We start from the raw sequence: 25,772 nt of genomic DNA on the forward strand, positions 1-25,772 counted from the left end.
CAACGCACCACCTCGCAAGTCAATTGCGCTATGTTATTTTCCATTCAACAGCCCATGGATAGAAGCTATTTGTTAGCCTGTTGGTATGGCTGATTATACTTCTAGATCTCCTGCCCGAGGGTAGAAGATTGAAGAGGTGCTGGCTGGGGTGTGAGCCATCTCTGAGAATTTTTCTTGCTCTCCTAAGGCAACGATCCCTTGTGATGTCATCTAGCAGACTCAAGGGACAGCCCATGATATCATGGGCTGTATTCACCACCCTCTATAGAGACTTTCTATCCGTGGCTGTCAGGCCAGCATACCACACCGTGATACAATATGAAAGGACACTTTCTATTGTGGACCGGCAAAAGGGGTTCGTCAGTTGTTGTTTATCATTGTTCTTTCGCAAGACCCTGAGGAAATAGAGTCTCTGTTGGGCCTTTCTGACCACCTGAGTTATGTTGATTTTCCAAGTGAAGTCCTCACTAAGGTAAACTCCCAGGAATTTAAAGGAGGAGACTCTCTCCACACAGCCCCCCCCCCCGATATGCAATGGGGCAGGTTCCCCTCTCTTCCTCCAGAAGTCCAACACCATCTCCTTTGTCTTACCCAAGCAGGTGCTTCCAAATACACCTAGAATTTTGCTGGGAGAGACAGGGGGAAAGGGCCAGTCTCACTAATGCCCATCTAACATTACGTGGCGATGCAGACTTTTGAACCCTTTCTGCATGTCTACGAACTTGCCAGAGAAATCTGGCAAACAGAGGCAGGCACAAAGCAAAAGCAAATGCTAGTGCAGGGCCAGTAATTGTGGCCTCCAGGACCAAAAGTGACTCCCGTAACCAGGAATATTATCCAGCTTCCCAGCTGGCAGTGCAGAGAAAGTGGGTGCATTGGTAGGGAGAGGCACTTGGGATTGGTTGCCTTTTGAGAGTGAAATGCAACTTTATCCCTCCAGCAGAGCTGCTTCAACATTCAGCAGAAACGAGAAGGAAGCAGGAATTCAGAAGGTGAAAAGGTAACAATTAGGCAGATTGATGGGCAAGTATATAGGGAGGTTGGAAGAACCATGTTTCCTTCTCTATTAACATTTTGCTGATGTTACACTTTTTCCCTGTGTCAGGCATTAAGCAGGGGGCGCACCTTTCATTAATGAAAGTGTTATCAAACTATAACCACAGATGAGGTTTTGCTATAGACAGGGTATGACATCATAGCACCTTTCTTGAAGGGCAAGTCACAGATAAAGTATTGCAGTGCGTTTAAAATCTTCAGCAGTTAATTGTCCCTCTTGGCTATTTCTTATGCTTAACTCTTTACCATGTTGGAAAAGGGAAGAGAGGCATTTAAATGAACACAAGTGTGGCAATCGCACACAGGGCCCCCGGACGTTTGACAGTCTGTTGACCCTGTGCCACCACTGCGATTGCTTTTTCCGCTGCCACCAACCCGCTTCTCACGGGGACATACGGAGTCCAGTCAGTTATTAACATAAACAAATAATCAAGTTTATTTTTAAATGCAGGAACAAGCTTATGGTTTCAGTTAGTTTTTCTTGACAGTTTCTTATTCTTAGTTCCTAACAACTCCAAACTGATTATTCCAACTGTCTGACTCCACCTAACAATTCCTCTCACTCTCTCACAATACAACTCTACCAACCCACACCTAAACCTCCCTCTTCCTTCTTCAACTCCCGAACCTCAACCCTCAACTCAACTGACTTTCAAAACCTCCCACTCTTTTATTCCCCCCCTTGCCAATCACATCACACCTATTTTAACCCTTTCCTTATGACCCATCCTAGGAGTCAAACGCCACAACAAATAACTCAGAGCTTGATATTCAAGCCAAACGGAGGGCTTGGCCTGTGACTAGAGTCAGAGTGCTTTTCGCCTTTGCACTGCTCCTTAGCACTCTTCAATGCTAAATTGGAGCAAACATCAATTCAGAGAAAACCTGAATAGCTGTTTGCTCCAATTGAGTGCTAAAAAGTGATTTTCCGGGACAGCTGGACAAGAGGAAGCAGTGTGGATAAGCCCTGAGTTGTGCAGGCTCAGGGAAGTTTGGCTTTTTACTCAACAGAAGGTGTGCTTTGACATGGCACAAAAGCTGGTCCTGCAGTCTATTTTATGCTGCATTCACTCATTAAGTACTGAGCAAATTATAAAAAGCAATAAAGAACCTGCCTTAGAATTTGGATGTCACCTGTGACTAGTGTCTTAGCAAACTGGGCAGTGTCTTGGTGACAGCCAGCGTAACTTGTGATCCAAAGCCACCAAGCTGAATTGCAGCCTGTCAGCCATGGAGAAGGGTTTACCAAGTGTTTCCCCTTTCCTTTATTTATTTTTTATTGCTTTGGTTTTCACAGAGAGCAAAAACATGAGGTTTATCAAGCTCCCGATCACCTGCTATACAAAACCGATGGGCTGCAATTGGCTTAATTGGCCACCGGCAGGACTGTCACCTAAACAGAAAAAAGCCCAAACTGCCCTTTTGCTTTCTTTCCGGACGGTTTCCAGAAAATCATTTCAGGACTATTCCACTCCCCCTTTAGCCTTTTTTTCAAATGTTCCACCACAAGCCCTGTTCAAATAGCACTTTTTAAAAGAGTTGGCAATCCTACTCACATGTGTTCCAGCATGCCAGCCTGCTTTGGGGCTAAACCTGTCAAGGAAGCACGACACACATGCATATCTCATATTCATACCAGTTTTTCTCGTACTGCCCCACTCCCCATGTTTTGGATATTTTCCCACATCTCCTGCCTTGCCTTATACTCTCTCCATTTGCAGGTGGTATTACTTGCATTGTCAAAATTCAGCATGAAAACAAGATAATATAAAACACAGAGCAAGTTTTAGAATCTGTTTCATTTATAATAATAATTATTATAATTATAATAAATTTCATTTAGGTAGGATTTGCTGAAACAAATTGGGAAATTGGGATGCAGAAAGGGGAGGTATGGGGAAGTCGGTGAAGTAAGGTTTAAGAAAAAAGGATTCGGAATTATACATGTTTGTTTATGTGTTTGTTTGTTTGTATTGTGTAATGTTTGTGTTTATAAAAATTGTGAAAAACCAATAAAAAAATTTATTAAAAAAATTAATAAATTTCATTTATACCCCACCCTCCCCGGCCAGAGCTGGACTCTGGGTGGCTAACACCAGTAAAACTACAGTAAAATCATAATGGGGGGGGGGGAACCAATTTAAAATACAGGTTAAAATGCAATTTAAAATGCAGCCTCATTTTAAAAGTAGCCCATAGATCAAAACCATAAGGGGAGGGAAACATAAGGGTCAGACTGAATCCAAACCAAAGGCCAGGCGAAACAGCTCTGTCTTGCAGGCTCTGCGGAAAGATGTCAAGTCCCGCAGGGCCCTAGTCTCTTGTGACAGAGCGTTCCACCAAGTCGGGGCCAGTACTGAAAAGGCCCTGGCCCTAGTTGCGACCAAGAACTACGAGACTGAAATTTGCTTCCTTCCCACTGGGAGAGTGCCATTTTGTCGACTGCTTTCGGAACTACCTGACCTTGGTAATCTTTACACCAGATTTGTAAGGCAGGCCAGTGTTGTTGTCTTTCTCATATTGGAGATGGGAGCTGAGAGCGAGAGGCAAGGATGTGAAAATCCAGTTACCTTCATTGCCAGCAATTTAAAAATTGGGTCTGGCGAGTGTCAGCTGGGCTGCTGAGGACAGCAAGAAACCTCTTTCTGTTGCCCCAATACGAGCTGCTATGTGTGGGACCTGGCTGGCATCTCCTTATAATAATAGCAACATGCATATAGTGCTTCTCTCTCGCCCCAGAGTAATTACAAACATCAACCACTAATTGGCGGAAGGGCTCCCAAGTCAGACTTAGCTGTGGAATGCATTTGGCTCCAATTCTGTCAGCACTCAACACCCGAGTTTGCAAATAGGAGAACTGATGATAGATAAAACGATTAGTTAGATATCTTCTCCATTAGCAATGCAGATTGAGGAGTTCTAAAATTTCCCAAACAGTGTGTGCATAAGGCAATATTTCACCTCGCTGACAGCAAGCCGTTCTGAAATGTGCTAGCCTGCCTGACTGCTGGTATACCTTAACCTGTCCTCTTCTATGAGTGCCTGAGGCCAGGGGTCAGGAAACTTTTTCAGCAGGGAGCCGGTCCACTGTCCCTCAGACCTTGTTGGGGGATGGACTATATTTTTGGGGGGGAAATGAACAAATTCCTATGCCTCACAAATAACCCAGAGATGCATTTTAAATAAGAGCACACATTCTACTCATGTAAAAACACCAGGCAGGGACGCGGGTGGCGCTGTGGGTAAAACCTCAGCGCCTAGGGCTTGCCGGTCGCATAGTCGGCTGTTCGAATCCCCACGGCGGGGTGAGCTCCCACTGGTCCCAGCTCCTGCCCACCTAGCAGTTCGAAAGCACCCCTAAGTGCAAGTAGATAAATAGGTACCGCTTTATAGCGGGAAGGTAAACGGCGTTTCCGTGTGCTGCGCTGGTGCTGGCTCGCCAGAACAGCTTCGTCACGCTAGCCACGTGACCCGGAAGTGTCTCCGGACAGCGCTGGTCCCCAGCCTCTTAAGTGAGATGGGCGCACAACCCTAGAGTCGGACACGACTGGCCCGTACGGGCAGGGGTACCTTTACCTTTAAAAACACCAGGCAGGCCCCACAAATAACCCAGAGATGCATTTTAAATAAAAGGGCACATTCTACTCATGTAGAAACATGCTGATTCCCAGACCATCCGTGGGCCGGATTGAGAAGGCGATTGGGCTGGATCCGGCCCCTGGGCCTTAGTTTGCCTACCCATGCCTGAGGCCCATACCTGAAGCAGGTAGCATCCGGTGAAGTCAGATCAGAGGCAGGTGAAGCAAATCAAGCCCAGTCAACATTTGCAAAATCAAACCATAGCAAACAAGGTGCAATCAGAGGTTGTCTTGCACAGAGGGCAGAGAAAAGCAACACCCTTGTTTAGCTGGATGAAGTTGTTGCCCCAGCAAGGAGCTGAAGCTCTTATGTAATGTGGTCAGCTCTGCCTGCCTAGAGGAACTGTCAAGGTTGTTACCTGACCCTCGTTTTGCAGTCTTCGACTTCCACAAGGCTGGTAGATCGGGGGGTCATGTTCTTCGGTAAGGCTGTGTCATCTGGTTGGGAGAGTCCCAAATGGCATATGAATGGTTCTCCCCACAGAAGAAGCCTGAGCTTCATCCTCATCAGAGTCCTCTGCCGCACATTGCAGGTCCCAGGGTGATGCCATATCCTAACTTTACATAGCAAAAGCATGTTGAGACACAACATACATAGGACTGGGCTATAGAAATATGCTTGTCATTTTATATCACTTCAGGACAGTGTGAACTTGCTCATTGAGCACATTTGCACATCTTGAAAACTGTGTGTGTGTGTGCATGTAATGTGTTGCCATGAAGTTTTCCACATCAAATATTGAGAATCTAGTATTAGGTACTCATTGGGAAAGCAGAAAAGCCATGGGGTCAAGTAGGTTCTGCCTGGCTTGAACTTTATCCATCAGGAACAGAACATTTCCTGCCCTTAGTAAAGCAGATTGCCAAATTCAGCTGGTTTTGTCGCTACTGTCATACCCTGAAGTTAATGCCATTCTGAATTTCACCTTTTAAAAATGTAAAACAAACTTGTTTCCTTGCACAAACAAGTAACTTGTTCTTTGTTTAGATTTCTCCTATCTGATCAAGCTCATTTGTGGTGAACAAAACATTAAGGAATGATGCCCGGCAGAAGAAAAACAAATCTTTTCCTAATAACGATGCACGTTTTGTTAAAAGTTTCCAGATGCCTAATCTGTTGCTGATTTGGTCGTCCTTGCTTGGGCACAAATGAAACGGTATTAGGATGATTCCATTTTGCAGCCACTTTGATGCTTTTAAGTTTAAGAGGTTTTTTTCATTAGCACCATTGAGTTCTGTTGGATTGTATGTACCAATATAAGTGATTTGTGTGGTGCAGACTTGTTTTTTTTATAGCAAAATTAATATAAAAAAGAATAATAATGTGGATAGCACTCTATGTCTGAGATCCACATCAATCATAGGATCAGACTTGGGGTGAGGATGTCTGTGCTAATGGAGAGATATGCAGGTCTTCCCTGGATATTTTTTAAATTTAAATTATTTCTTATTCCCTCAAAATTAAGTTTTGTTGTCGTTTAGTTGTGTCCGACTCTTCGTGACCCCATGGACCAGAGCACGCCAGGCACTCCTGTCTTCCACTGCCTCCCGCAGTTTGGTCAGACTCATGTTTGTAGCTTCGAGAACACCGTCCCACCATCTCGTCCTCTGTCGTCCCCTTCTCCTTGTGCCCTCCATCTTTCCCAACATCAGGGTCTTTTCCAGGGAGTCTTCTCTTCTCATGAGGTGGCCAAAGTATTGGAGCCTCAGCTTCACGATCTGTCCTTCGAGTGAGCACAACAAAATTAAGTTTAGGGGGAAACAATTGGCAACTTTGGTCCCAGGTTTTGCAGCCATTGCACACTTAGTGTAACTTATTCAGTAACCTTGGACCTCGTCCCCCAGGTCTCTGGTGATGATGGGATGCACACACAAAACAGCTTGTCTTATGGTCTCCATTCAGGTCCTCCATGAATCACGGTTCAGGATGTGCAAACTGCCCCTCCCATCCAATATATGCTGCTGGTCTCTCAAGTGCCTCAGATTCCTCCTGCCCCCCAAACATAATGTTCTACATTCGCCATGAAAATTTGTATTTTGGTGACATTTGGTGTAAATGCTAGTAGGGCCCCAATTCTTACGTTGCTGTAAAGAGGAACAAAAACTCAGTGCTCCCAAAGGGGTGCCCAGATAGCATTTGAAGTCTTATTCTCGTCAGGTCTCCTTGATTAGAATCTGAGCCAACTGTATCTTTCGTCCGTGATCCTTGCTGTTACTCCTTTTTAATAATATTTTATAGTTCATCTATTTTTATGGGACGTTAATAGTTGCACATTGTATAGGAGTTAATATAAGGAGTGTTAGCATGTCATCTAAACTGAAAATTATATCATGTTGTAGATCCTGTAGAAAGAAAAATACACTCAGAGGAGTTACAGGGAAAGTATCAGACATATGAAGGGCAGCCCAGGACGCAAGGCCTCTGGAGAGAAGGAGGAGGCAGGGAATGTGGGAAGGCCTAGAATCATAGAATCATAGAATCATAGAGTTGGAAGAGACCACAAGGGCCATCGAGTCCAACCCCCTGCCAAGCAGGAAACACCATCAGAGCACTCCTGACATATGGTTGTCAAGCCTCTGCTTAAAGACCTCCAAAGGAGGAGACTCCACCACACTCCTTGGCAGCAAATTCCACTGTCGAACAGCTCTTACTGTCAGGAAGGTCTTCCTAATGTTTAGGTGGAATCTTCTTTCTTGTAGTTTGGATCCATTGCTCCGTGTCCGCTTCTCTGGAGCAGCAGAAAACAACCTTTCTCCCTCCTCTATATGACATCCTTTTATATATTTGAACATGGCTATCATATCACCCCTTAACCTCCTCTTCTCCAGGCTAAACATGCCCAGCTCCCTTAGCCGTTCCTCATAAGGCATCGTTTCCAGGCCTTTGACCATTTTGGTTGCCCTCCTCTGGACACGTTCCAGTTTGTCAGTGTCCTTCTTGAACTGTGGTGCCCAGCGCCCTCCTCTCGATTGTCACTTTTAATCACTGTCAATAACTTTTTTGTGGCTGAGTCACATTCTCGGAGTTGAGCCTGCCAGCCAGAGTCCCACAGTTGTTAACTGCGGTGATTCCAGGAGAAGGTTTGGGAAGGTGGTATTGGGAGAATGTTGTTCCTCACTGTGGGAATTATCCTCCCGAGTTTCTCAGGACTGTAGTATCATATCCTATATAATGGCTGGATCTAGACACATGAAAGAAGCATTTCAGTTAAAAGCGTGGTAAACTTCGTAAAGGGAAATCAAATTGGCGAAAGAACCATATGGTGCCGCCATATGCATGTTATGATGCAGGTCCAGTATACCTGAAGGAGCGTCTCCACCTCCATCGTTCTGCCCGGACACTGAGGTCCAGCGCAGAGGGCCTTCTGGCAGTTCCCTTGCTGTGAGAAGCCAAGATACAGGGAACCAGGCAGAGGACCTTTTCGGTAGTGGCACCCGCCCTGTGGAATGCCCTCCCACCAGTTGTCAAAGAGAAAAATAATTACCAAACTTTTAGAAGACATCTGAAGGCAGCCCTGTTTAGGGAAGCTTTTAATATTTAATAGGTTATTGTATTTTAGTGTTTTGTTGGAAGCTGCCCAGAGTGGCTGGGGGGACCCAGCCAGATGGGCGGGGTATAAATTGTTGTTGTTGTTGTTGTTGTTGTTATGCATACAAAATGGCTTTTCTTTACTAATGTAGCTGAGGCCAACATCTGGCCAGTTGCAACCAGTTCAGTGGTTTGCTGGGTAAAATCAGTGAGTGCCATTATGTGTCGAAAGAGCAGGAAAAGTGTGTATCTCATGTAAGAGTATTGTGTGTTGGATAGGGAAGGAAGGATTTGGCAAGACAGTGAATTATTCTCTAGGTACCGTTTCAACACTTTTCCCCTGTTAGGTTCCTCCAATACTACTGAGGAAAATATCTGTAACCTAGAGGCAGGTGAAAGGACCATTAAGTGCTGCTAAGAGACTTCAGCATAACATTGTAATTTGAGCAATACAAATTGCGAAGTAAATTTGCCAACTGGCTTATTTCCATTAGGCCAAAGTTGATTTTATTATAGCAAATAATGTTGGTTGAATGGGTAATTTTTGCAATAGATTTGTGATAAAATACTTTCTGTCAAGAGATGTAAAAGCTTAGACAGGTGGAACCTGTTTAGCAAGGCATTTTATTTTTTTTAATTTTAGCAGGAAAAGCATCGTGAAGGCAGCAGAATAATTGTGATTTTATTTGACAGTTTGTGGAAGAGCAGATGTAGGCACATGACATTAATCTTAAAGCTGTATGTTAGTAACTTTAATGACTATCCAGTTCAAATACTGCTATGGTACTGGAGTAATTAAAATGAAATTATAGTCTTAAAAATTGCTCTGTCTCTTTGGTATCTGTTTATTGTTCCAATAATTAACCTAGTAAAAATGCTCCTTTCATAAGTAAAATATGTAGGGAGGGTGATATTTTATTGATTTTGTGACACAGAAAAACCCCACAGAAACAAAATTGAACTTTTCAAATGAAGTTCAAAAGTTAATCTGTTTTTATGGGCTTTGCAACGTACCAACCAAAGCTTACTTAGCTTTGCTTGGTTGGACCGTTTAATTAATTTGAAATATATCCTCTTAGTTTCAGTCAACTTTAAGTAATTGTGCTTGGTTGGCTTGCTTGCTTAAATATAAGAAGTAGATAAGTTAAAATGAATCAGTTAAAAAGAAAATTAAATGTTGTTACAATGGCACATGATTTCTCATATAAAACCTCTGGAGTTCCAGTAGCCAGAGCAATGCTCAGTAGCAGCCATTCTACGGTGAATATTCTAGCAATATGGGAAGTGGCAGGGAACATAAAGTTCCTGAGTCAATCCCTTGTATATTCTCTTTAAGACATCTGTTTTCTTGGGATTTTAAAACTATTTTAAAAAATGGTGTAAAAAAAAAAAACAGTCAGCAGTTCAATCATATATTGGACTCACTGAGTTCAGGGTAACTTTTTCCTGGGTAGGTCTGGATATTTAGGATTGTAGCTTGAAATTTCTATATAGAAGGCTGTGTTATATCTACAAAGCTTGTGTTAAAATGAACAGCCCAAATCACAAAGAAGGAAACTTAAGTCGCCAGAGCTAGGAAGGGCGTTTTCCTGAGCCACTGCCAGATGGTATAAGCATCATTGGCCCAGCTGAATCAGTGGCCTAACTTTTTCCAAGACATCTTTATGCATTCAGTGCTTCTTTGACTTTCTGTACTATTCATACATTCATATGTACATAGGCCTTGCATCCACACACTACCCACCCCCCTCAAAATAAGGTGGAGGGGAGGTTGGGAGAAGAAGAATCATAGCAGCTGAGTTTTGTCCTCATCCAGTTTTCTTATATGCAAGCAGTCCTGAGTCATCATGACACATACAAGATTTCCAGAGGGTGATAACGCAGGTCCCCTTAGTTTGTCTTCTGACCATAAAGGTAAAGGGACCCCAGACCATTAAGTCCAGTTGTGACCAACTCTGGGGTTGTGACGCTTTATTGGCCGAGGGAGCTGGCGTACAGCTTCCGAGTCATGTGGCCAGCATGACTAAGCCGCTTCTGGCGAACCAGAGCAGCGCACGGAAACGCCGTTTACCTTCCCGCCGGAGCGGTACCTATTTATCTACTTGCACTTTGAGGTGCTTTTGAACTGCTAGGTTGGCAGGAGCAGGGACCGAGCAATGGGAGCTCACCCCGTCACGGGGATTCGAACCACCGATCTTCTGATCGACAAGTCCTAGGCTCAGTGGTTTAACCCACAGCGCCGCCCGTGTCCCCTTCTGACCATAGTTGCATTATAAAAATGAATACCTGTAGCTCTTCTTTGGCCGCTTGTGCTGATGGTTTCTTTTGGGGGGGCAGGGAGAGATTGGGATTTGCAAAAGCAGATGTGTTCTTAAGAAATAGGTGCACCCTTTTGGTGGAAAAAGTCTTCGATTCAGCCAGCCACATGACTTAGATCAGGCCTGTCCAACAGATAGATCGTGATCTACCGGTAGATCACTGGACGTCTTTCTTAGATTACTGGTAGATCACTGGCTCCCCCCAATGAAGCTCAACAAGTTTGGGTCCCCTAAAAAAAGATCAACAACAACTTTGACCTGAACCCCCCAAAAGGCAGCCAATCACTGCCAGTTTTTAACTCTATGAGTAGATTGCAGTCTCTTGGGAGTTGGCCCCCCCTGACTTAGATGTAACAGCTACTCTTCTGTTTCAGAAGTCATGGCATAGCCATATTTAGGAAAATAATATAAGCAGCTGTGAATATGTGTGTTTCTTTGTGTGGTGTGGGAATTGGAGGGACATATTTTGTTGGTCACAAGGGCAACTTTATTTACTGATGCTGTTACATGACATGAAAGGCGTGTTAGTGATATAATGTGTAGAAGGTAGACCATAATAGATTTGCTTGCTGACAGGATGAGTAAGCCAGAGAAAACAATGAAATAAGACAAATAGTAGTTCTTAATTTCTAATTTAAAAAATTGAGGGGGGGGGGACCTTAGGGAAGAAATGTCTACAGTAAAAATTCAGTCTGCTTTTTCAATTATAGATCGTATGAGAGTAATGTGTCTTCATATATTGGATAAAATTTGGGATGAACAAGAAATTTGGTTCAGTTTTCATTATAATGTATGAATCTACCCAATTTGCACTTCCCAAAATAATATGGGAATGAGAGCACCGAAATGTGCACTTCTCCAAATATCGCAATGACACACTGAAACACTGATAAATTTTCACGCGCACTTTTAAAAATCACAAAAATCGTGTGGAGATGTGAAGGACTGAATTTAAGAGTGGGAAAACAAAAAACTAAGAAAAACCCAGAGTAACAGATGAAATCTAATTGAAGGCAAGGAAGGGGGGCATAGTATCAACTAAGGCAGAAATCATTTACACACTTATTAGGGACTAAGATCTACTGGAATCCATCAGTGATAGTGAACTAAGTTTTACTCAGAGTAAACCCATTGAAATTAAGAAACTTGATTAAGGTATTTAAAACTTAGTTGAATAACACCCAATGGGACTTCTGAATAAACTGTTTATGATTGCACTGTATTTCATCACACTGATTCCAAATTGCGCTTAACTTTTCACCTTATTTATTTACTTAGTATCATAACTGATGTTTTCCCTATTATGGCTTGTACTAGGATGAGAAGGAAAAACTGACCTGGAAAGACCGTACCCCTGGCTATCTAGTGAACTTTGCATCTATCTTATTTATGGTAATTTTGCATTTTATCTCCTTGCTTTTTTTAACAGTGGCTTATATTAAATTTGCCCTGACTGCATGGATCTTCAGACTGAATCAATATTCTCTAACATATGCATTACCTTTGCGGTTTTCCCTCAGTGTATCCTTCTTTTAGACTGAATTGGGGATGGACTAAGAATTGCAAAAGTTTAAAACGCCAATTGCACCACAAAGTCCAGATTCAGTGCTTGGTGCAGGATTGGTTCACTTAACAGCTCCTTTGCCAGATCATGGCTGCCCCTCCCAGAACATCTCAGACCGTGGATGTTGGAGCACAGTGGTGACATTGTTCTTGCTCTTTGCCTGAGCCACTCCCCAATAACCATCTTCCTGAGCTGCTACCCAGGCACTGGCAAAACTTGCTTTTTGCTCCCTGGACTGCCTGGTTGTCTTATCTAGTCACCTTCTCCCAATGCATCACAAAAAGCATCACTGGGAAAGACCCTAACTGAGCTACCAGGCAGAGAGAGAGACAGTCCAGGCCACAAACTCCAGCAGATATTGCACATATACATGTGCTGCTTTACTCATGTCCTGTGCACTGGTGCCACAAGTGTTGCATTGCAGCATTTGAGCAGGTGCCAAGGAGGTGCCAGGCAGAGTGGCATGTGGCTGGTCTGTGTCAGTCAACTAGCCTGTTGCCTTCCAGTGCAGTCGAAGATGATGTTCCCTTGCCAGTGTTGGAGTAAGAGTCAGCTTCTGATTGGCAATCAGAAGGTTGGCAGTTCAAATCCCCACTACGGAGTGAGCTCCCGTTGCTCGGTCCCTGCTCCTGCCCACCTAGCAGTTCGAAAGCACGTCAAGTGCAAGTAGATAAATAGGTACCACTCTGGCGGGAAGGTCAACGGCGTTTCCATGCGCTGCTCTGGTTCACCAGAAGCGGCTTAGTCATGCTGGCCACATGACCTGGAAGCTGTACGCCGGCTCCCTTGGCCAATAAAGCAAGATGAGCACCGCAACCCCAGAGTTATCTGCGACTGGACCTAATGGTCAGGGATCCCTTTTCCTTTAAAGATGCTAATAGCAGTCATCCTTTACAGAGCCAACAAGGAGAATAATAGTTCTCTGAGCAAAGGCATAGACTGTCAATCATGGAGATGCAGACTCACCAGAAGACCCTAGCGTGTGGGTCACCAAAAGAGTCCTTGAAGGACAGCATGCCCTCAACAGGATAAGCAGCCACATTTCTTCATGTGTTCTGGGGGCACATTTAGATGGACATGCAAAATTGAGGCTTGGTAGTTCTAGCCAGGACTGAATATCCTAGAATTAGTGGTGCTCCTATGCCCATGTAGTTCAGAATTGAGATCAGCAAACTGGATGATGCTGTGGTGGCATAAGCAGGGACAGCCCCGCACCAGTACTATTTAATCCAAACCTAAAAGGTCAATGGAGAAAACCCATTGGCCAGCCATGTGCAGAGCATTTCCTTTCAAAGACGAAGCTGCTTAATATGTGGGCTAACGCCACTCAAGCTCATTAGCTGCGGCAAGTAGATTTACATGCAAAAATGCATGAATGTATCCATTTCTATGAATACCTGTATGTCTCTTTTCAGATTTCACTGACGTTTTCCTTGGTCTTTGGTGTGATTGTGTACCGGATAACTACAGCGGCAGCACTATCCATGAGTCCCAACGAGTCAACCAAGTCTAACGTCCGAGTGACGGTGACAGCAACGGCTGTCATCATTAACCTTGTTGTGATCCTTATCCTAGATGAGATTTATGGAATGGTTGCCAAATGGTTGACAGAAATGGGTAATGCTTTTTCACCTTTCATAAGTGCATATGTTCTGCTTCTTGCCAATAATGTACAGTAACTGTTTTTGTCCCACAAAGTAGGACTTTTCATTCATTCTATAATATTCAAACCTTCTTCAATCTAGAGCAGGAGTTTTATACTGTACTATATTTTGCAAAATGCTGAAATTCCCCAGAAGCTTATAAGGGATTCCTCAACAATAGTAATGTGGCACAATGGGTTAGTTCATCTGGCTTTTAACCAGAAGGTTGGTGGTTCAATTATTCAGTTATTGACTAAAGAAGAAGAAGGGACAGGGACATAGAAGGATCATAGCTGAGTGCAACATCCCGGATAATGTAGCAAGTCAGTTACAATTTGCTTCCAGTTACAGTAACTACAAAAGGAGGGACGCGGGTGGTGCTGTGGCTTAAACCACAGAGCCTAGGACTTGCCGATCAGAAGGTCGGTGGTTCGAATCCCCTCAACGGGGTGAGCTCCCGTTGCTCGGTCCCTGCTCCTGCCAACCTAGCAGTTCAAAAGCACATCAAAGTGCAAGTAGATAAATAGGTACCGCTGCGGTGGGAAGGTAAACGGCGTTTCCGTGCGCTGCTCTGGTTCTCCAGAAGCGGCTTAGTCATGCTGGCCACATGACCCAGAAGCTGTACACTGGCTCCCTTGGCCAATAAAGCAAGATGAGCACCGCAACCCCAGAGTTGGTCATGACTGGACCTAATGATCAGGGATCCCTTTACCTTTACCTTTAACTACAAAAGAACAGTTATTAGCCACCAACCTAGAAGCACCCTTATTGACTAGAATTCAGAAAAGAGTTCTAGATATAAACAGTTGCAAGCACCTGTCTGCCAAGGGCAGATTCACACAGTTAGTTAATGTATTACACTTTTGTGATTTGTTCCACTTCCATTCAGAAGATCCACAGAAGGGAGACTGCCAATAGACAAGTGATAAGGCTTTGACACAATTTCCTATCCATCTCATGGCTAACTGCTAATGGCTACTGCCCACTCCCTGACTTTTTGCATTTCTTCATTCTTCCACTGCTTGCTGAATCTGAATCTTGGAAGTTGTGCAAAAGCAAGCCCAAAGCTGTGGGGAAACCCCAACACCATTGCAAGGCAACTGAGACATGGTCTCTGGCCTCATGGAAGAGCCTGCCACATATTTAGGTAAAGGGACCCCTGACCGTACAGCGTACAGCTTCCGAGTCATGTGGCCAGCATGACTAAGCGACTTCTGGTGAACCAGAGCAGCGCACGGAAACGCCATTTACCTTCCCGCTGGAGTGGTACCTATTCATCTACTTGCACTCTGACTGCTAGGTTGGCAGGAGCTGGGACAGAGCAACGGGAGCTCACCCCGTCACGGGGATTCGAACCGCTGACCTTCTGATCAGCAAGTCCTAGGCTCTGTGGTTTAACCCACAGCACCACCTGCGTCCCTTCACATATTTACTTCCATGTAATTTTTTATATTGCTAAATCAAGCAAGGAGGGTTTCAAAACAGTGTGCGTAAAATCAAAACACAACAGGCAAATATCAGAAAAACATGACACAGAGTTGAAAGACGGGGTAAGCTTGTGTAAATAAAATTGTTTTGGGGCTGCCGTCTAAAACTAGGCACAGGATGTCTGCCTAATATACGAAGGCAATGAATTCCGCAATGTAGGTGCTGCTAGACTAAAGGCCCAATTCCTTGTGGATGCCATAAGGAAGAGTAATCAGTGCTTCTCCAGCAGATATCAAAGAATGCACAGGAATGTATGAAGAAAGGCTTGTCCCAAGTGTAACAGTCACACCTGAAATCTGGCCTGTGACATATTGGCAACCAGTGCAGATTCTTCAGCAGTGGGGTCACATGCTGTCAATAAGAAGCTCCAATCAACAGCCAGACCGCAGCACATTCTGCAACTTCCACAACAGCCTTAAGAGCAGCTCTGCGTAGAGTGTCTTGCAATAATCAAGTCATGAGCCCGGACACTGAAGTCCAGCTCTGAGGGTCTTCTGGGGGTTCCTTCACTGAGAGAAATGAAGTTACAGGAGATGAGGCAGAGGACCTTCTTGGTAGTGGCGCCCGCCCTGTGGAACGCCCTCCCATCAGATGTCAAAGAAATAAATAACTACAACTTTTAGAAGAGATCTGAAGACAGCCCTGTATAGGGAAGTTTTTGATGCTTGATGTTCTTTGTGTTTTTATATTTTGCTGGAAGCTGCCCAGACTTACTGGGGCAACCAAGTCAGGTGGACAGCATATAAATAATGAAATTATTATTACTACTACTATTATCATCTGGAGAGGAAGTATGAAGTAAGCATCAGTAGGACAGAAACAAAATGTGGGTTTTGGCTACCCATGCTTGACTCAGTACCTGAAAGCTGAGGATGAAACCCAAGTCAGAGAGAAAGTGTATTAACTTCCTTCCCTCTCTCTGAGGCCAGCATGGAAGCTAAGAACCCTGTACTCCCAAACAGGTCTTCACCCTTCTTTCAGATGTAAATATGACATTTTGCAAACTTATCAGCATCCCCTTTGATCACGGAATATGGCTTATTGGTTTATTATGTGTCACATAAATTATCAGTTGTTTCCACTCATCTGTTTTTCTGCTTTCTTCATGACAGAGATACCCAAAACAGAAAAAACCTTTGAGGAGCATTTAATTATGAAAGCTTTCCTTCTGAAATTTGTGAACTCCTATGCACCAATTTTTTACGTGGCATTTTTTAAAGGAAGGTGGGTTGAATATGATTCTTTAGCAGAAAGTCGATATTTGTTGTTGTTGTTGTTGTTGTTGTTGTTGTTGTTGTTGTTGTTTAGTCATTTAGTCGTTTAATTGTGTCCGACTCTTCGTGACCCCATGGACCAGAGCACGCCAGGCACTCCTGGCCTCCACTGCCTCCCGCATTTTGTTCAAACTCATGTTTGTAGCTTCAAGAACACCGTCCAACTATCTCGTCCTCTGTCATCCCCTTCTCCTTGTGCCCTTCATCTTTCCCAACATCAGGGTCTTTTCCAGGGAGTCTTCTCTTCTCATGAGTTGGCCAAAGTATTGGAGCCTCAGCTTCACGATCTGTCCTTCCAGTGAGCACTCTTAGTTGATTTCCTTCAGAATGGATAGGTTTGATCTTCTTGCAGTCAATGGGACTCTCTAGAGTCTCCTCCAGCACATTTGATATTTACACATTGCAAAATTCAATATACATATGTTCTGCTTATGACACCTCACTGCATGGATTGGGGGCGGCTGGAAACAGATGGAGAGAATGGAACTGCTCCTGGCTATCTCCAGAAAGCCCACTGGGAAGTGAGAAGTGAGAATTCTCCCTCATGTGAATTCTCCGTATGGACAGGACAGGGTGTGGGTTGTGCTTAGCCTGCTCGGCACATGTTGAGAGACCTCTGGGCTCTTTGTGACATGTGGGGTTCCTGCATTCGTGCCTCGTGTCTTGGGAACGGACTGTTGCAGAGGGAGTATAGCAGATGCCAGCACCTCCCCTCTTATAAGTTAAGGGGGCACGCAGGTGTTTTTCTCAAGAACACCCACAGGCAGCACACGGAGACTGCTCCAGAAGGGGGTTGTGACAGACATTGGTGAAGGATTCTCCAACACATCACTCTGATTTACTACAGATGCATATATGCAGCTTTCCTGTACCTGCTGAGTAGACCAGGCATAGGCAAACTCAGCCCTCCAGATGTTTTGAGACTACAGTTCCTATCATCCCTGACCACTGGTCCTGTTATTTAGGGATGATGGGAGTTGTAGTCCCAAAACATCTGGAGGGCCGAGTTTGCCTATGCCTGGAGGAGACACTATCCTTCTACAAGAGATGGAAAGACAGCCATGTGTGAATATTTAAAAATTCTCAGTTACGCAATATTAACTGAAATGGAAGACTTACTGTTCTCTGTAGGGCTGGATCGAGAAGTGAGAGTCACAACAATTTTCAAAGAATAATATTATTATTTTATATAACAAAAACTTTTAAAATTTCAAATGGCAAAATCTGCAACTATATATGTGTTTGTAAATTTTTTTATATATTTATCACCGGAGAGATTGGCTAAAATGAACAAATCGCTTAGTAGTAAGTGTTGAAGATGCACAAAGCAGATTGGAACCTTCTACCATATGTGGTGGACATGTCCAGAGATCATGATCCATGAAGAAATAAAAAAGTTACTAAGAATTTCACATAGCAAAAGACCAGAAACATATCTTTTGGGAACATTGAATAGTGATATTCCAAAAGAAAATACTAAATTATTTCTGTATGCGACATCAGCGGCAAGAATGCTGTTGGCTAAGTACTGGAAGGGTAACCAGGTACTGACCAAAGAGGAATGGTTATATAAATTATGTGAATATTTGGAACTGGCCAAATTGACAGATATAATAAGCCCAAAGCCAATGAATACAGTCAAGAAGGAATGGAATTGCTTGAATGATTATTTAGAAAGACAAGGTTCTAATGTAAAAATTTGGCTGTGTCTAGAATGACCTCGTGAATGGAAAAGGAGAAACATACATATATACATATCTATATATGAAGATGAAAATAATGCTGAAATACAGATAAAATGTGAAATGTGAAAGGAAGTGTTGTGAGAGTGATGGAAGTCTATTATTCCTATTATTTTGTAAAGTTGTGTTTATCGTCTTGAAATATTATACTTTTCTTTATTCTTTTACTGTCTATTTTTCTTTGCATTTCCCCCCTTTTTCTTCTCTACTTTTTCTTTCTCTATATTATTCTTTATGTGTGGTTTTGTATTGATGTATTCACTTTGCAAGAAAACAAATTTTAAAAATTAAAAATTTAATTTTTTATATTAATATAAAAATATAATATAACATCTGAAACTGAGGGGAGGGGGAAAGGGTGTGTGTGTGTGTGTGTGTGTGTGTGTGTGTGTGTGCCTAAGGCTGCAATCTTAAATAGATTGGATCCTCTCTCAGAGTTTGGTAGGGCCCCCCAGGGGGATGTTTCTGAGACATTCCAGGGAGAGACCGCGAAGGGGTGGATACAAAGCTTTCTTGGTCCCCTCACACACACTCAAGCTGGGGGGGGGGAGATTTAGACATGCTCAGGAGTCTATCCGCATCTCTCCTCTCACCTCACCAGTTTCCAGTGGAAAGCAGGGGAACTGGGTGGAGTCACTCTTCCACCCAAACTTCTGCCCTGCTGGCTCAGGCCTCCCAGGACATTGGAAATGGTGGACTAGCTGTCTTTGGGTTTCACACACAATCCTAAGTATTGCACCTTTAAAAGGTAAAGGGACCCCTGACCATTAAGTCCAGTCGTGGACGACTCTGGGGTTGCAGCGCTCATCTCGCTTTACTGGCTGAGGGAGCCGGTGTACAGCTTCTGGGTCATGTGGCCAGCATGACTGAGCTGCTTCTGGCGAACCAGAGCAGCACACAGAAACACCGTTTACCTTCCTGCCGGAGTGGTACCTATTTATCTACTTGCACTTTGACATGCTTTCAAACTGCTAGGTTGGCAGGAGCTGGGACCGAGCAAAGGGAGCTCACCCTGTTGCTGGGATTCGAACTGGCAATCTTCTGATCAGCAAGCCCTAGGCTCAGTGCTTTAGACCACAGCGCCACCCGCGTCCCACTATTGCAGCCTTAAAAAGGTAAAGGGACCCCTGACCATTAGGTCCAGTCGTGACCGACTCTGGGGTTGCGGCGCTCATCTTGCTCTATAGGCCGAGGGAGCCGGCGTTTGTCCGCAGACAGCTTCCGGGTCATGTGGCCAGCATGACTAAGCTGCTTCTGGCGAACCAGAGCAGCGCACGGAAACACCGTTTACCTTCCCACTGGAGCAGTACCTATTTATCTACTTGCACTTTGTGCTTTCGAACTGCTAGGTTGGCAGGAGCAGGGACCGAGCAACGGGAGCTCACTCCGTCACGGGGATTCAAACTGCCGACCTTCTGATCGGCAAGCCCTAGGCTCTGTGGTTTAACCCACAGCGCCACCCGCGTCCCACTATTGCAGCCTTAGTTAGTTATAAAATATAATGGTCCTCTATTTATTTTAAAACCGTATTCATCATTTGGCTGCACAAAGTAAGCTATTTTAATTAATCATTCTGATACTGATTTAATCCATATATGTGTGCTTGTTCTCAGGTTTGTAGGCCGACCTGGACATTATGTGTATGTATTTGCTGGTTATCGAATGGAAGAGGTAAGTATCCAGTTTTAAATCTTACTTTGTAATAGAGAAGGGAGAGGGATTCAGTTTGCTTTGCACTTTAATGCGAATCTAACTGAATTCACGCATCCAAAATAATATGGGAACACAGCTGTCCTTCAAAATATGCTCTTCTCTGAGTTTTGCTGTGTAGTTCACTAACCAAGAAACATACACAGAAGTATGTATTAGGAGAAAGTGTGCATAAAAATGTAAATATATATGCATTCTATTACAGATAATTGCTTGTACAATGTGTTACATTAGGTAAAATGGCATACAAAAATGTGCACAAGGAGAAACATAGACTAAAAGGCTGCTGAATTTTCATTAAATACACACACACACAACTCAAACTGGTATAGAAATGGGACGAACTGGATTTAAGATGGGGGGGGATGAGTAAAAGGGAGAAGCTGGACAGATTCCTGAATCGCCAAAATAGATATTTCATAAATCTGCTGTGCTGCTTGAAAGTATGTAATATTCTAATTCTGATTATCAGCAAGCAAAAACATATAAGGGTATCATTATTATAAGCTGGGTTTCCTAAAGCTGCCGTTTTCCTGAAGCTCAGATTGATGCTTGGCAAATACCGTATTTTTCGCTCAATAGGACGCACGTTTTCCGCTCCAAAAATGAAGGGGAAATGTGTGTGCGTCCTATGGAGCGAATGCAGGCTTTCGCTGAAGCCTGGAGAGGGAGAGGGATCGGTGCGCACCGACCCCTCTCGCTCTCCAGGCTTCAGGAAGCTATCTGCAAGCCTTCGAACCCTGGCACCCCACTGCCCTGCGGAGGCTTGAAAGGCTGTCCCCGAAGCCAAAACAACGAGATGGGACGCTGCGCAGCCCTCCGTCTCGCTGTTCTAGCTTCGGGATGGCTGCTCAAAGCCTCCGCAGGGCAGTGGGGTGAAGGCATCCCGCTGTCCTGCGGAGGCTTGAAAGGCTGTCCCCGAAGCCTCAAGCCTTTGGAGTGCAGCTGCCCTCCAAAGGCTTCAGGGATCTTTGAGGCTGGTGGTGGGGGAAAGCAGCGCCTTTGCGCTGTTCCCCGACCTGCTCTTGAACGCACCTTGTTTTAGAGGGGGAGAACAAGGGGGGGGAAATCCCTGTTCTCCCCCTCCTATGGTCCGGTGTGTCCTATGGTCCGGTGCGACCTATAAAGCGAAAAATACGGTATGTGGGAATGCCCAGTTGCTTGCATGCCCTGCAGCAGTGACAAGCAATAGCACTGCGGGTGTTGCCCCCCGCATTACCCACTCTCCGGAAACCTCTACTTAGTGGTGTTGTGTCTCCCCCTTGCCCTTTCTCTTGCCCTTTAGTGTGCTCCTGGAGGCTGCTTGATGGAGCTTTGCATTCAGCTGAGCATTATCATGCTGGGGAAGCAGCTGATCCAAAATAACATCTTTGAAATTGGAGTTCCGTATGTATTTCATTCACATTCATGCTCTTGTTTCTGTAAGGTATCATGTCATGACTTGTGGTTTGCGTGGCAAGACCCCTAAGCCGACCCCCCTCCCCCCAATAAGAATAAAGAAATTCACACAGACACGGATATTTTGTTTAAGGTTTGCGGGCAAAAATTTGGCCGCAGCTTTATTGATTACAGGAATGAGAGCGGTATTGGCTTAGGCATTGGCAAGACTATATCTGACTCCTGCCCCCTTTGCAGGAAGTCTGTAAGGGTAAACCACCCAAAGGAAAATTGCTTCGGGGGAACCCGCCTGCATCTCCCCTGGTGTTCCCAGAGGCCTGGCATGGCCCTCACCCTTCAAGCGGACTTCGGACAGGCCCCGGCTTCCTTTAACGGAATACCCTTGAAACTGGAGGGGCAGGCGATGGCTGACATCTCCTCCCCCATTCACCATAAGCCAATGCCTAACCGCCAAACTTTACAAAGTTGTGACGATTGCTAAGAGGTAGGCAAAAACCAAGTGGCCCGTGCCAATTTGCCAAATGGAAAAAATTCCTATGCAGCCCCTAACTCAAGCCGGGCAACCAACCAAAGTCTAAAGCAAGGCCAAAGGATCTAAATTAAAGGGAGGGTGGGAGGGTGTTTGGCAGCGCAAAGCAGGAGCCTGGCACACGTCACGCGGCTGCTTTTATACTTCCCCCCACTATCACCCTTTGACATGATTGGGCAATAGCCCTGGGTGATTGTGGTGCCACCCCGGCGTGAGGGCGACAGCTCCACCCACGCTGGGGGGAGGGCCAGTTTGAGGGTCTGCCCGCAACCAGGACCATCTATTAAGATGATCCCATTTGCCAAAGCCTACTGAAATATTATCATTGCTTGCATACATTATTATTATTGTTTAAACGTATTAGTTGCTTGCCACCCAAAGGTCTCACGACAAAGAAAAATATACAATACATGATACTATATGGGGGGGGAGCGGGGTGAGGGTGGAGAGAATCATATAATACATTAGTATTTGATATAACATCCATGGTGGGGGGGGGGGAACCAGCTGTATAAATAGTAGTAAGCAAAATTAGCAATACTCAAATAATCAAACAAACAAATGAATGAATGAGTGAATTCAACCGAGGTCACACTTAATTAGCATAAGAGAAAAGGTGCCGTAACAAATTAGTTCCTTATGAGTAAAATGATTAACATAAATTACTTGCAACACATTTAAAAACAAGAGTGATATTGCAATTTTTTAGGAACACATGTGTGAAAAAGGAGTTTGATACAGTACTGGGAGGAGCCTTCTGCCATAAACAAGGTTGCCTCTCAGTGCTATCTGTAGCAGGAATGCAAGGCAAGTATTTCGGAATGCTTTGGCAAAGACGTCTGAGCAAAAGTGAGGGAAGTCAAGAGAGTTTCCATAAGACGGTGAAATCTGTCTCGCCAGAGTGGTGCATGCTCTAGTTATCTCTCGCTTGGATTACTGCAATGTGCTCTATGTGGGGCTACCTTTGCAGGTGACCTTGAAACTGCAACTAATCCAGAATGCTGCAGCTAGATTGGTGACTGGGAGCAGCCGCCGAGACCACATAATACCGGTCTTGAAAGACCTACATTGGCTCCCAGTATGTTTCCAAGCACAATTCAAAGTGTTGGTGCTGACCTTTAAAGCCCTAAACGGCCTCGGTCCAGTATACCTGAAGGAGCGTCTCCACCCCCATCATTCTGCTGGGACACTGAGGTTCAGCACTGAGGGCCTTCTGGCAGTTCCCTCACTGCGAGAAGCCAAGTTACAGGGAACCAGGAAGAGGGCCTTCTCGGTAGTGGCACCCACCCTATGGAACACCCTCCCACCAGATGTCAGAGAGAACAACAATTACCAGACTTTTAGAAGACATCTGAAGGCAGCCCTGTTTAGGGAAGCTTTTAATGTTTAACAGACCACTGTATTTTAATACTTTGTTGGAAGCCGTCCAGAGTGGCTGGGGAAACCCAGCCAGATGGGTGGGGTATAAATATAATGATAATGATAATGGTAATATCTCTTAGTAGCAGGGGTACCACCGCATTTTGCTGCTTGAGGCGAAACGGGCAAGGCCACTGCTTCTGACCCCTCCTGCCATGGCAGTGATCACAGCCAATTTTGGGCTAGGTCACACCAATTTTGGGTGAAATCTTGCCTCAAATCATGTGAGGTCTTGCACACTCCACAACATCTCTTTCTCACAGTTTTGATTGAGATCTCGCTCAAAATGGGTCTGATCAAAATGGCCTCGGCCCAGTATACCTGAAGGAGCATCTCCACCTCCATCGTTCAGCCCGGACACTGAGGTCCAGCTCCGAGGGCCTTCTGGCAGTTCCCTCACTGTGAGAAGCCAAGTTACAGGGAACCAGGCAGAGGGCCTTCTCGGCGATGGCACCTGCCCTGTGGAACGCCCTCCCATCAGATGTCACAGTGATAAATAACTACCTGACATTTAGAAGACATCTGTTTAGGAAAGTTTTTAATGTTTGATTTTTATTCTGTTTTGAATCTGTTGGGAGCTGCCCAGAGTGACTGGCGAAACCCAGCCGGATGGGCGGGGTATAATTACTAAATTAGGATGATGATGATCTTGTCCAAATTTGGCACCGATCAAGGTGGCTCTTCACCACTGGGGGAGGTGGCAAGGCAGGCAAGGCAACCGCTGGGCATTCTGCCTGGGGGCCTCTGCCACCTGAGGCAGCAGCCTCAGCCTGCCTAATGACTGGGCCAGCTCTGCTTAGTAGTACTTTGACAGAATATCTACAAACTATTCTCCACCACTTTTTGTGGTGTGTGCCACCCAACAAAGAACCCCAAACAACACTCCAGCCCAAGAGTCTATCCAGCAGTCTCAGCTTTTGTAGCTGGAGTCAGTCCAGCCCCTGGCCAGGTGGAAAAAGGCCTGCAAGGCAGGGAGCAGGGCTTCCAGGACACACGGTCAAGAATGTACTCATGGGGTTATTTGTTAATCATACTGTATTTTAGGTCTGCACAGTGATGATCTGTACTGGCTCACACTATAGTTACTTTAGGCAGCCTACCAGAGGGAGATAAGAATGAAACAGAACGTTAGTGGCACCAGTAATGGCCAGAAAAGCAAAAATGAAAAGTGAACCTCAGACTGGTAATGGCAAATGCATTATACTGGATGGAAGTAGCCAGTGCTCCCCCCCCCTTCCTCCCTTTTTTGACAAATATGCTTTCCTCAGATGTGATCCCAGATGTGATCTGAAAGCAACCTGAGAACTAAAACTGGCAAAGCACCTTGTAGCAACAGGGGAAGGGATTGAATCATCAACCTCAATGAAGACATATTAGTCAAAGCACACTGAACATTTTTCTTCGCTTTATTCAATTCTCCATATGGCACCAGTTTGAGGTCCAACTCTCTTTTTTTCCATTCTTAACAAAACTAAGAATATGGGGGCTGCAATCCACACACATTATTATTATTATTATTATTATTATTATTATTATTATTATTATTTTATTTGCAAAGTTAACAAGGAAAGGGCGGGGGAGAGAAAAAACAAAACAATAACAACCACCACCAAATACCATTACTAATAATGGTATAATAATAGCCATTTTTCACCTTCTCACCCCTTGCCTTTTCCTGTAAGACCTATTGCAGTCGTTAAGAGTCGTCAACAGGCTCATCTCAGCTATCTGCCAATCTCCCATTCCCACCACCCTTCTGAGTAATACCCCTCCCCACCTTCTCTCTATATAGAAGGATCTGGCAACTTCTGTTTCAGTGTATCTGAAGAAGTGTGCATGCACACGAAAGCTCATACCAAGAACTAACTTAGTTGGTCTTTAAGGTGCTACTGGAAGGATTTTTTTTTTAATTTTTGACTATGGCAGACCAACATGGCTACCTATCTGTAACCATTACTAATAATAGACCACCATCAGACACGCTTATCTGAGAGTAAGAAATGGATCTTACTTCTGAGTTGACATCCATAGGATTGCACCAGAGTCCGTTTCGGGGGCCTAATCTGGCCCGCCGGTCGGTTTAATCCGGCCCCTGTGGCAGTTTATTTCGTGGGGTAAAATCCTAACAAAACCTGAACAACTTCAATCCTAAAAAAAAGCTTAACAACTTTGGTCGGCCCTTTGGTCAGCCCTCGTGGCCCTTCACTTCATCAAATCTGGTCCTCTTTGCAAAAAGTTTGGACACCACTGGCATTGCACTGTAAGTCCAGCTCCCCACCCTCAAAAGATTTCAAATGATGGTTTTTTATTACAAATACCTGCCATTACTTCCCCACTTTGGTTAGGTGTAAAAGAAAACTTTTTTGTTTGAACAGGTAGCTAATAAATAGACCTATCACTCCATCATAATCTCTTTTGCATAGCACGCATACTTCAGGTTCAAGGGATTTATTGCAGACTGCAG

At 44.5% G+C, this 25,772-nt stretch overlaps 1 protein-coding gene across 1 annotated transcript in view; it reads left to right on the forward strand.

Annotated features, from left to right (window-relative positions):
* The window catches only part of ANO2 (anoctamin 2), a 155,165-nt gene that overhangs the window by 101,929 nt on the left and 27,464 nt on the right, over positions 1-25,772 (forward strand). Inside the window, exons 14-18 of the mRNA XM_083503337.1 lie at positions 11,859-11,933; positions 13,521-13,722; positions 16,349-16,460; positions 19,866-19,923; positions 21,248-21,348. Of these exons, the coding sequence (XP_083359463.1) occupies positions 11,859-11,933; positions 13,521-13,722; positions 16,349-16,460; positions 19,866-19,923; positions 21,248-21,348 (548 nt within the window). The remainder of the gene's footprint in view (positions 1-11,858; positions 11,934-13,520; positions 13,723-16,348; positions 16,461-19,865; positions 19,924-21,247; positions 21,349-25,772) is intronic.

The sequence above is a fragment of the Podarcis liolepis genome, assembly GCF_965112155.1.
Source record: "Podarcis liolepis genome assembly, chromosome: 5".
Classification (NCBI taxonomy): Eukaryota; Metazoa; Chordata; class Lepidosauria; order Squamata; family Lacertidae; genus Podarcis; species Podarcis liolepis.